A 12559-nucleotide genomic window follows, 5' to 3' on the forward strand; every position below is an offset into this window, starting at 1 on the left:
ATATATATTAGTCTTTATAAACATGACTTTCAGGTTTAAAATATTTTCTCTATTCAGCTGATGAGGAGGCCCCTGATTATGGTTCTGGAGTTAGACAGTCAGGAACYGCCAAGATCTCCTTTGAAGACAACCAGTTCGAGAAGGTACTTGTGATGAAAGATCCCTCTGGCTGCCTTTTAAAATTGTCTTTCGGATCAAATGAAACACRTTTTGTTTGCTCATGAATGTTGAYGCTCTGTTTTAGTTCCAGTCTGAGTCGTGTCCCGGCGGCTTGTCGCACTCCAGCACCTCCCAGGAGGAACTGAGGATCGTCGAGGGGGAAGGACAAAATGTTGAGATGGGAATCTCAGCAGATGAAGTGAACAACAACACCTGTGAAGGTAAGGAACATCTGTGCAGAGACCTGTTAGACCGCACTGAATGTGAAATATTAAATGAAACAAGAAACTTGAAAATCTTTAGTAGAGTATAATATTTTTAATATAACATCCTGTAGGCATGAATAAAAGCTCAAAGTTGGTCCGTTTCTGCCTCCGTGTCTTGCAGCCACCCTGGATGCTCCTCACAGCCCAGTGAAGAGTTTAGGTCTGGGTCTGGACCTGCCTCTGGAGCTGTCTCCGGAAAAATCTCTGTCCCACCTGAAGATCGGCAGCACCTTCACCTTCAGGGTCACCGTCTTACAGGCCTCCAGCATCTCAGCAGAATACGCCGACATCTTCTGCCAGTTCAAGTGAGTTTAAAAGACATTAAGTTCCACTCCTACAAATACGACTTCCTTCTGTTAAATTGTGTTTTCTTAATATTGTAATTAAGGATTCCTAATTTAACTGGCATTATTTTTCAAAGTGAGATGTTTTGCATCATTTCTTCCAGCTTCATCCACCGTCATGATGAAGCCTTTTCCACTGAGCCGCTAAAAAACACTGGCAGAGGACCGCCCCTGGGCTTCTACCACGTCCAGAATGTAAAGATAGTAAAATGTTATTATTAATAAATATGCCTTTTTKTCTTGTCCTCACAAAAATATGAAGCTTTTCTTACTGGGTTGAATAATATTTTCTCTCTGTTAGATCACGGTGGAGGTGACCAAGTCGTTTCTGGAGTACATCAAGACTCAGCCCATCGTCTTTGAGGTGTTTGGACACTATCAGAAACAGCCCTTCCCTCCACTATGCAAAGATTTGATCAGGTCAGGAAGAACTGTCAAAACACTGATTACAAATGATCATTTTACAAATGTGAATGAAARGTTTTCATTTTATATCTGATTTGACATTTTGATTTCTTTCAGTCCACTGAGACCCTCCAGGAGACAGTTTCCTCGGGTCATGCCGTTATCAAAACCGGGTAGGCAATAATGCCCTTTGAATAACTATTACATAACACTTTTTGTACTTTACAGACCAAAATCAATTAATCCCTGAATTTTTAAAAACCAAAATCAAACATCATAATTCTTAGTGGATTTTACTTCAAACATCTGAATTAAAATCCACTAAGAATTATGATTTTATGTAAGAGTTTGTCTCATTTACTAACCATGAATATAAGAGTGTGTGTTTTGATCTCTTGGTTCAACGGTTACAAAGAAGATAATCAATAAGGTTAAGAGGAGCACGTTTTGTTCTTGAAGAACTGCCAGAATAGATTAACCAATAATCTATAATCTTAAAATAGTCTCGTTAAAGCTGGTCATTACTATGAAACAAAATGATAAAGACCACCAGTCTAAAAAATCATATTCTTTCAGATGGAACAGCACTGTTTGTTGCAGTTTATTTTATTAAAAGTAGATGTTTTCTTTTTTCAGTGCCGGCCACCAAGCTCAGCACGCTGACTCGCTCCACCGCAGGACCGTGTCACGCCAAATACGACCTCATGGTCTTCTTTGAGATCTGTGAGCTAGAAGCTAACGGAGAGTGAGTGCCAGCATAAAAAAACACCTTTAAATCCTATCAGTAAAAATAACAGTGTTCAGATGTTGATGTTTTGTTTGTTTCCAGCTACATTCCAGCAGTGGTTGACCACAGAGGTGGGATGCCTTGCCACGGGACGTTCCTCTTACATCAGGTCTGACCTATAGTTCAGCATCATCCAGTGACCCGTGTTTCTGAGCGTATTTTCACTATTCCTCTTCCTCCTGTCCTCACCTGCACAGGGCATTCAGAGGAGGATCAGAGTTACCATCGCTCATGAAGCAGGAAATGATATCGAGTGGAAGGAGGTGAAGGAGCTGGTAATTGGTAAGAAACGTCTCGGGGCGAGTTAGCTGAATAAAATCAGATAGGAGATGTAAAGTAAAACCAACGCATCTCATCCCAAATCCTCCACAGGTCGTATCCGAAGCACTCCGGAGGCTGAYGAGACCATCATAGACCCCAACATCCTCTCCCTCAACATCCTGTCCTCCGGATACCTTTGGCCAAAACACGACGACAAGTACGAAATATTACTTTTAYAGTCTGACTTGTCCCAGCTGCAGTTAATTAGTTTTTAATTTGTCTCCTGTTTCTCTTTATCGCAGTGTGTCGTTGGGAGTCGATCACAGGTACGATGCAGTTTTAGTTTCAGAAGTTTTGATTTTGAAACAAGATCTTTCCAAGCTATTTAAGCCTCTTTTTTTTTCCTCATAAAACTTAAATTTGTTTCGCTCATTGTAGAAGCTTTTATCGGTTTGAAGCGGCCTGGGACAGCTCCATGCACAACTCTCTCCTCCTGAACAGAGTCACCCCGTATGGAGAGAAGATCTACATCACTCTCTCCACTTATCTGGAGGTAAATAGAAAAGAAAGCAGACATTAATGGGGTGTTTTTTTTTTGTTTACTCATAACTCCATGGAAGCCTTTCAGAAGGCTTTAAAAAGGTTTTAAAAGTCTGACCAAGTTCACCTTTTTTTTAGATTTTTATTTTGCATTCACAGATGAAAAAGGTTTTAAGCCAACAAAGGTTGTTCTTACGATGCTTTTTCTCTTTTCTTTATTAAATAAAAGCAAACCATTTTCATTGTTGTTGAGGCAGAAAAGACAAGTGGAAAAAAAATTTATTTTCTTAACTTGACTATAAATTTATTTTACCTTGACTTACTTATTTGTGGACGTAAAAATATAAAGAAAGAATTAATGTGAAAACNCTTTTTGTATTGTTTTTTTTTTTTTGACAATTTAACAAATTCAGCCTTTTTCATTGAAGAACGGCAAGGTGAATAAAACTGGACATGGCTGAACATGTTATAAACAGTTACTCATAAATATTTTTATGTTTATTTTTTTTAGAAATTTGATTTTTTTTGAGCGATTATTGATTCAAAATGTCACGAGAAGAAGTAGATTTGGTTTCATTTAGAAACCATGTCCAAAAAGTTAAAAAAAGAACTCTTTTTCTGGGTTTTAGTGTAATTCTGTCTGGATTTAGGTGTTTTTTTACCTCCCTAACATGAACAACTTATAACAGAAACAGTTTCCGTAAGTTTTGTAGCATTTTATCATGAAGTAATTTTAAGTTTTATTATTTTAGGCTCCCAGCAGTAATGAGATATTTCCCGCTTGTGAGTGGTTTACCATTTTTTGTATTATAACCAGATGGAAAACTGCACTCAGCCGACGGTTATCACCAAAGATTTCTGCATGGTGTTTTACTCTCGTGACACGAAGCTTCCAGCCTCTCGCTCCATCAGAAACTTCTTCAGCACCGGCTGCCTCAGACCATCAGAGAGGTACGCTGCTGCCATCAATTACCTTCTTTTCAAGTTGACATCTTTCCTGAATTCACCTCCTGTTTTCTTTTTTTTTTTTTTCAGCAACCGTGTCACTGGAGTTTACGAAATCACTCTCTGCCACGTGGCAGACAAYGGAAGCCCAGGTGATTTAAACCTGCAAGAAAGCATTAAAACATATTTCTTAAACTGCTTTTTTGTTCGGATGGACTGAAAGCACGGCCCGTTTCTTCTCTCCGTTCTGCCAGGCATGCAGCGCCGTCGCAGGCGCGTGCTCGACACCTCCGTGGCGTACGTGCGGGGAGAGGAGAACCTGGCGGGGTGGAGGCCTCGCAGCGACAGCCTCATCCTCGACCACCAGTGGGAGCTGGAGAAGCTCAGCTTACTGCAGGAGGTCTGTTTAACACGGGGAGGAGGAGAAATCCAAACCACAAATGAAAGGAAACAAGCAAATATAATAAATTGAACAAAAGTTTTCTGAAATAAAATAAATGATAACAGCAGTTACAACTCATTTGTGTTGGATTTAGTTAGAAAAATGAACCCAGTAAAGCTTTATTTATAGTCAATGCAAAGGGCCGGTCCTTAAAGATAGCTTTAAATGAAGTCTTTAACTCTTTTTTATGTTTTCCTTTAACACTATCCTTTATTAAAATAAGTGCAGAATAACACTACTATTATTAAAAGAAAAGGCAAAGACAATGATTGGGGTTGTTARCGTATGTTTTGAAAGAATTCACCTCAATGTTTGTAGAGGAGCCAGTTTCTTTAGGGCCTGAATGAAAGCTCGTTTAATCCGGTAAATGTGACCCCTTTCCAATAAAATGAGCTTCTGTTTTGTCTGTTTGCTTTAAGGTGGAGAAGACCAGACACTACCTGCTGCTGAGAGAAAAGCTGGAAGCTACTCTGCAGGCGGGACAGGAGGCCCTTTACAAAAGCGGCGACATCAGCGACTTTGCAAAGAGCCCCGTCCTCGGCCACAGTCCGGGCAGCAACCCCCCCACCCCCGACAGCCCCAACCAGAGGCAGAGGGAGCTGGCTGCTAAGGTGACTGCTGGGGTCCTTGCTTTAATTTGGGTTCTAGTTTATGTTTTTTTTATAGCTAATTTAATTCATGGTATTAAAATAAAAAAAATAACAAAAACCACGCTGTCTTTTCCTCCCTCTGTGCTTCGTCGCAGTGTCTGCGTCTGCTGATGCACACCTTCAACAGAGAGTACAGCCAGGTGAGCAGCAGTGCCAGTGAAAGCAAGGTGAGCCCCAGCCTAGGCCCCTTTAAACTGACCTGTCAAATCCTTCACCACCTCACAGCTMCAGCTTTAACACGACTAAACATCTAAGCCTCATATTTCTCCTTTACAATAACCACTTCCTACTCGCTACTTAATCTTTCATCTGTCACTTTATCTTAGTTAATTCCAGTTATAGTTGTTTTACCAGCTTTGCTTTTAAATATCCAAAAAGCCATTAATCTAAGAGTTCCTTACTCCCTCCCTGACCTCCCCTAATATTTTCACAGTATTTGGTTTTATAAAATGCAACTTAATGAGGGGCTCTTAGACACACTGAGGATTTTTGTCACAGTGGTGTTTCTGCAGTACATTTCAGGAAAATGACACAGATCTGATTGACTTGTTCTCTGAACGCGTGTCTGTGTCGTCCACGTTTAACTGTCTGCTGGTTTGTTTTGTCTGTTTCTGTGTTGGGTCTCGTTTTTGTTGGGCTTCCTTGTTTTGTTTTTTGGTGCGTGTGTGTGTGTGTGTGTGGGTGTGTGTTTTAGCTCTCTGAAATGTCAGCTTCACTCATGAGGGAATCATCTTCTGATCTGAGCACACTCACTCCCTCCTCCACCTGCCCCTCGCTCATCGACGGACATTACGACTTTCGGTGAGGAACTATTTTTATGCTTCTTGTTGTCAGGCGGAYGATTCACAACAGTTTTACGTTAGGAAGGTTGATAGAGTTTGTGAAGAAGTGTACATAAAGAAATGTGTTCGTTTAATCATTTCTAATATATTTACTGGTTGTTACATCATATAGTCATGTTGTTTGTTTTTTTTCTTGTTGTTTCTTGTAGACTTGCTGATCCCAGTTCAGGAGCTTCCACACCGGACTTGGACCCATTTAGCCCAGTGGACAGAAAGAAAGCTCTCAGAGGATACACCTTTGTGCCCGACATCCAGGAGATCCGTGTCAGGTCAGACCACGCGTATTTGATTCACGGTGAAACGTGTTGATGGTTTACTTGTTTAAGARCCAAATACATTGTATAAGGGGAAGAAATGCACATTTATAACAAGTTCTGGATACATTTGACTGATTTTTGTTCAAACACCAGAGAACATGACATCTACAGTTTCCTGTGGATTTTTGTTTTGTCAAACTATTTCTGCACACTTTAAACTATTTTAATCATTTCTACGGGGTGAGTCAAAAGTCACAAGACAGCCATTCCGAAAATAAAAGTGAAAATGACAGATCTGAGTTCTAGAACATGGCCGCCATTTTGAAATCAGCCATATTGGATCAAAATAAGAGAGTGTCCTGTGGCTTTTGACTCACATTGTATATTAAAATGTTTGACTTAATTGGGAATAATCTGGTTTGACTTTTAATGTTTGTCAATTTTAAATTTTTTCAACAGCTTAATTTTATTTACCTAAATTTTCCACATAGAAACACATTGAGATTTCCTCAGTTTCTTGAAAAACCTTTAAAGTCTACATCTAATTTTGTCTTTCTGGGCTCCTTTTAGCCTTGAGTTAATTTGCTCAATTTAGGTTTTAGCAATGGCTTTGCTGACTTTAGCGTTTAGCTATACTGTTTTGTTAAGTTTAGCTTTTAGCTACAGTATTTGCTCCTGCAGATTATTTTATCTTTGTTTTAACTTTCAAACTACAACAAAGTCCTTCAGCACTCATCTTTCATTGGGACAAAAAGCAATTTCTTTAGTTTAAACTGTTTTAAATATATATWTTGGAGATGCTACAAATAGTTTTCTATGTGAAACTTGTTAATAAAACAAATAAAATAAATCTAATATAATTTGTTCAATCATCTACAAGGTGGTTTTCTGCAAAGATTTTAACATTTATTTCCTTCCTGAGAATCTTCTTTATTGTTTCTTAAAATATTATTTTGTTTCATTATATATTCAGCCCCATTGTGTCGAAGAAAGGCTACCTGCACTTCCTGGAGCCCCACACCAGCGGCTGGGTGAGGCGCTTCGTTGTGGTCCGCAGGCCCTACGTCTACCTGTACCGCAGCGAGAGGGAATGCGTGGAGCGAGCCATCATCAACCTGTCGTCCGCTAAGGTGGAGTACAGCGAAGACAAACAGACTTTACTGCGGGTACGTGAGGGGGAACACACACCATAGATGTCAAACGACAGAGTGAACTTTCGTAACGTCTGCGTGTTTCATGTTCCCAGACCCCCAACACATTTGCTGTGTGCACCGAGCACCGAGGGATCCTGCTGCAGGCCACCAATGACAAGGAGATGCACGACTGGCTGTATGCTTTTAACCCTCTGTTAGCTGGCACCATCAGGTCCGTGGACAAAACAAAACATAAAACACAAAGTTTTCTTTCAAAAAACAAACTCAAACTTATGAGAATTTAAACTTTTTCCTGGAGAGGTTAAAAATTGCTGAGCTCCTTTTGGATTTGAAGAGTCCTAAAGAGAAACTCTTCTTTGATGAGTCATAACCAGTAAAGCAAAAATGTAACTACCGTATTTATTCAAGTATAAAACGTATAAAATCATCCATAAAGTTGGGGGGTAGTACTATACTCGGATAAATATTTTTACTTATGTATTTTAACTGAAATATCAGCTTCATTCACAAAATGCCTGAGTCCGGAAATGAGACCGCGTCGTAAAAGCAGTTGAAACGAGCTCACCTCTGACACTCCTCCGTGCTTCAGAGTGAGATAGTAACAGATCCAGGCAGGCGACATGATGTGAAAAAAAGTGGGGGAAGTATTCCTGCACCTCAGTAATGATAGCGAACAAATGACATTAGCGTGTGGCCGGGCCGCTCCTCAAACAACAACAAACACATGTTCGTCTGTAATGGCTTCCGTCTACCGGTGTTCTGAAAAAGTTTGTATCCCTGAAAAAAGTTTCCCCACCAGAGGGGGCGGTCACGAGTAGGAAGTAATCTGCTTCCCCCAACAAGATGGCCCAAATCTCATGTGAAGTCTCTGACTTTTGTGTTGGCGCATCCTGGTGGACTATGTGTAAAATGCCAGAATTCATATGATGCTGCTACAGCTGATATATATTTGTTGTCAAAATATCTTTTAGTACATATGTTGTTAAAATAAAATGAACAGTCCAATGATCATTTTACTGATATGTATAAAGACTGCAAAGGCTGAAAAATCTTGAAGTCTGTATGAAAATGGAGGTAGTTTGAGGATTACATTTTTTATGCTTTTTAATCTCAAAATAAGGGAGGGGGTCGTATTATACATGAGATGGTATTATACATGAATAAATATGGTAAATGGATTTTCCATCTGGTATTGAAAACAGCTTCCCTTAAAGTAGCAAATATGATTATATAAATATGTTTAAATACATTTTTGCTCAAAACCATGTAATTTGTTGGTGTTTCAAAACATTTATTAGCATAATGTTTATGACATTTCTTTCAAGACACCTATAAATAAGGTACTTAATAATCATATTTTGACATAATGATAATTTTTCAACCAATACACTATGGTTACGTATATCTCAACATACCACTTTGCAACATAATCCTCAGGTTGTTGAGATGGGTCACAAATGTTTAAAGAAATATGTAATGTAGGAGCTTCGGGTTTGAAACCTCTAACTTAAGGAAATTTCCCAACCACCATCAGTGTACAAAACTATTAAATATCTTGAATGTGAAATCATTTTAATTCTCTAATGGTATTTGTTGCATTTAAACACTACATGGTAAAATATATGTATTATTAGGAAAAGCAACACGTGCCTTCATAATAACTCAACTTCAACACGTTTTCCTGTAATTTGTATGAAATTACAAACTTTAAACAAGAAAAAAAACTAGGATTTTTATCAGAGAAAGCGTGATAAATCTGTAAAAATAAAAAAAAGTTATTTACTGCATACATTATTTTCACAAAAGCCTTTTTTTCTGCTCTCAGATCCAAACTGTCCAGGAGAAAGTCGCTGCAGTCGGTGCCGTCTGCTCAGCGGATGTGAGAGGTGATCCGGCCTTCTGGGGGAAACAGCAAAGAAACAAACATACAATCTACAAACTCAACTTAGCATCTTGCTCCAATAAAAAAAACACAACATATAGCAAACATATCCTCTGATACAGAGACGGATTCTCGTCCCAAAAACAACTTAATACTCATTTCCAACCCATCCTGTATGAGTTTGTGTAGTCACATCCTCAGACTTTGCATGATGTGCTCCCTTTTGACCTTTAGATGAATTTGTAAGAGAAAAAACAACAACTACAGAAACCTGTTAATTAATCTCTTTCAGCTGGACGTTGGGACTTGTTCGGATTAGTTTAAATGTTCAAGTAGGGATTTGTTTTCTGTGAGGCTTCCAGTTCCTTGTAAAAAGATAGAATGAGACCTTGTTTATCAATTATTACAAAAAAAGTCCTGGTAGAAATACAAACATTAACTGTGTCGTTACATCAGAAAGGCGAAGGAAATCAACATTAAACTACATCTTTTTTCTATGTAGACGGTTGGAGGGATGATAGATCCTTATACAGTAGATACACCATACATTAACTGTAAAATACCTCAGTTTGGATTGGTTCAATGCTGTTTCATGGCAGATATTTCAGATAGCAAAGAATGGGGAAAAAAGCTTTTGGGGATCTTTTTAACTTTAAAGTAGCATGAGAAGGTATTTGTTCAGATTAAATGATGTTATTCTCATGTTGTTTCTTCAAGCGGTGTCATGAAAACTGGATTCATTGGCTCGACTAAGGCAAACTAATTCACTATGAGGAGAGACAGCTTTCGTCCTTGCCTTCCTTGTTTGATTTAAGTTTTCAGACATTTTAGTAATAATCAGAATGGAGAAGAAAAATGTCATTATAGCTATTGTTAGTTTGCTGCACTGTTATTTATTGTGACAAGACCACTGATAGTTTTGTTGCATGGCACTTTAATGTCTTTTTTTTGTATTGTACTGTTTTATTTTTTTAATTTTAACCAAAGCAATGTTGTTTTTTTTATTTTAGTAGTTGTATTTTATCATGTAATTGTGTCAACAGGTAGCTTTTTTTTACGATGCACTTCTTGGTTTGAAAAGTTCACCTTTTCTCTAAAGTCAGATGAAAAGGTTAATTACTGATTGGTAGGAATCTGAAGTCAGGAGATGATTTTTATTTTATTTTATAGACCATATAGCATATRATTAACCATCAATGTATGAGGAAATACTGAAATAAGTTATGATTGTGTGCAGAGGGAGTAGGCAGGACTTAAAGCCCCACATTCCAGAGATCCAACATGGCCGCTCCTATAAACTGCTGGCTTCAGTAAAAAAAAAACTGAAAAAAGAAAAAACAAGGGAAGGCACCACCATCTTGTTTAGTATTTTCCTAATATATCAATGATTCAGACTGGTTCCAAATGGACCTTCCGTCATTTGTGTTGTTCAGCAGCAAACACCATTTATTTAAGAAATAAATGTTTGAAGAGCGTGCCCAATTTAGCCTCTATGCTAAGCTAATTATCTCATTACTGCAGCCTAACCTTTATTAAACTGAACAAAAAGGGCGTCATGAACAATGCCGACAGCTTCTCTACTACCCCCCCCCCACCCCAAAAAAAGGTAAAAACAAGAACAAAATCTCCGTGTAAGTTTATTATAAAAAAAAGCACTTTTTTAATTACGTCTTCTTGTATCATGAGCCAACGGAGCCGCTCCAGTGAACCGGACCATTTTAAAACTCTTGTAGCAATTAAGAAAGGACAAACGTTTAATTAAACACGGACCTATAGGTTGGGTCAAGGGCAGTGGCTTTGAGCAGACAAGAGCGTTGTCCTTTCGCCAGTTAGTGCCTCCCTTTCTTCTTTTTTCCATTCTTTTTTAAAATAATGAATTTATAAGTGTCCCAAATTAGGCTTTCATGTATAGGAATGTTAGATAAATATAATAAACTATAGTTGTTATCTTTATGTCAAAACTTTAGAGTGCATTTTATCAATAATCTTTATCGTTTTATTACAGCTCGTCAGCCATCGATGTTGCTTTTATCTGCAATTTTCAGCTTAGCTTTTCTTTCTGAGCTGCTTATTATTAGATTAACCCATGTATGGCTACACTTATGTGATTTTCACGATATTAGTGCTTTTAATTGTCTGCATTGTGCTAAAATTACCCAAAATATTTCTTGCATTATTTCAGTAAAATATTAAATTAAGTGGAGAAAGGAGACATGTTAGTAAAACAGGCCCTCGCTTTTCATTGATTATGAGTTTCGGGTTATTTCTGTGTAAAAACAAAAGGCCTGGTTAGCCAGCCAGTCTGCCTTTTTACTTCATGATTTTTTTTTCATGACCACATTGAAGTAAAACTTATAAATAAAATTTAAACAAAGATTTCATGGCTGTTTGCCACAGGCCAGCCAACCTGTTGAGCAGATCGTTGTGATGCTCTGAAGTTTTATGGTAAAGTTTTGTTTCTCTGGTCATATTTTCCTTTTTACTCCACAGTTACTGTCTTTAAGCAAAGATTTATTTATTTATTTATTTATTTATTTATTTATTTATTTATTTATTTATTTATTTATTTATTTATTTATTTATTTATTTATTTATTTATTTATTTATTTATTTTTGAATATTTGTATGTTGTACTGTAAACTGGGAGACGAGATGAATGGAAAGATGTATTTATTAATATTAGAAGAATCTGTTCTGTAACTGTGTTGCACTTTCGCCAAAGCATTTGTTATTTATTTTATTATGATTTTGTCATGTTTTTGAGATATTTGCATAAAAAAGATGATTTGTTTAAAATATATTAGGATCCTGCTTTTAGGAAGATGAGGATTAACACCTTTTTTTAACCTTTATTTTGCAAATGGCAGATGACTTGTGATGCTTCCAGCCCAAAACAGTCAAAGGATTTCATTTGAAAAAAAAAAATTGCTGGGACAGTTTTGAATCAGCTTTAGTGTGCAGGCGGTGATTTGTTAAATGTTCTGAGAGTTGTTTAATAAGTGTCATAGCTATATGGATCAAAGCATGCAGGTCCACCATTTTTCTGCAGAACCTTGTCTTTCTCTCCTGCCTTACAGCTCGCTAATGACAACAGCTTTCCACTCCCAAAGTGCTGCCTGTAAAGTATTGTCACTCATGATCCTTGTAATGATTACCCCCTCAAAAAAAAAAAAAACCCTTCCTCTTGGCTCTGTCGTGTATATAAATGAAGATTTCTGTGTTGGGTCTCATACAGACGATATAACTCTCTTTTCCTCTGTGTACCAAGATTACAACTGACCCGCTGCTTTGTCAAGTGTCACTGAAGAGTAAAGAATGCTGATTCTTTTGTGTGTKTTTTTTACTTTTTAATTTTTTTAAATTTAATTTTATTTTATTTTTGCACGTTCGCTCACTTTAGGATCAGGTTGCCCGTGTTAAATCTGAGGAAAGGTCTTGCGCTCTTGTTCGGAGTTGCTCGACAGAAGCGGGTCTCAGCCTGTGACAAAAAGAAAAGTCCTAATCTCAGTGCTCGCGCGTTTWTCTTTTGAGTGTTCTGGAGTTCTTTTTCATGTCTGTGGACACATAACAAAGAGTTGTCAAGAAAAAAAATCTAATAAAAAAATCAAACAAAAGGCAAATAAAT

At 37.6% G+C, this 12559-nt stretch overlaps 1 protein-coding gene across 1 annotated transcript; it reads left to right on the forward strand.

Annotated features, from left to right (window-relative positions):
• Positions 1–57: 57 nt before the first annotated feature.
• LOC106536599 (kinesin-like protein KIF1A) lies at positions 58–12554 on the forward strand (the record flags this gene model as incomplete). The annotated part of the gene is given in 22 exon segments (XM_014033908.1): positions 58–143; positions 245–380; positions 547–730; positions 874–964; positions 1071–1189; positions 1292–1347; positions 1811–1919; positions 2004–2070; positions 2159–2243; positions 2334–2439; positions 2525–2548; positions 2661–2775; positions 3580–3713; positions 3798–3859; positions 3962–4107; positions 4569–4760; positions 4895–4966; positions 5494–5600; positions 5791–5910; positions 6872–7064; positions 7145–7263; positions 8878–12554. Coding segments are annotated over 22 exon segments (2381 nt in total), but the record flags the coding sequence as incomplete, so codon positions are not given.
• Between the last annotated feature and the right edge of the window lie 5 nt (positions 12555–12559).

The sequence above is a fragment of the Austrofundulus limnaeus genome, unplaced genomic scaffold (assembly GCF_001266775.1).
Source record: "Austrofundulus limnaeus strain Quisiro unplaced genomic scaffold, Austrofundulus_limnaeus-1.0 Scaffold1891, whole genome shotgun sequence".
In the NCBI taxonomy this organism is placed as follows: domain Eukaryota; kingdom Metazoa; phylum Chordata; class Actinopteri; order Cyprinodontiformes; family Rivulidae; genus Austrofundulus; species Austrofundulus limnaeus.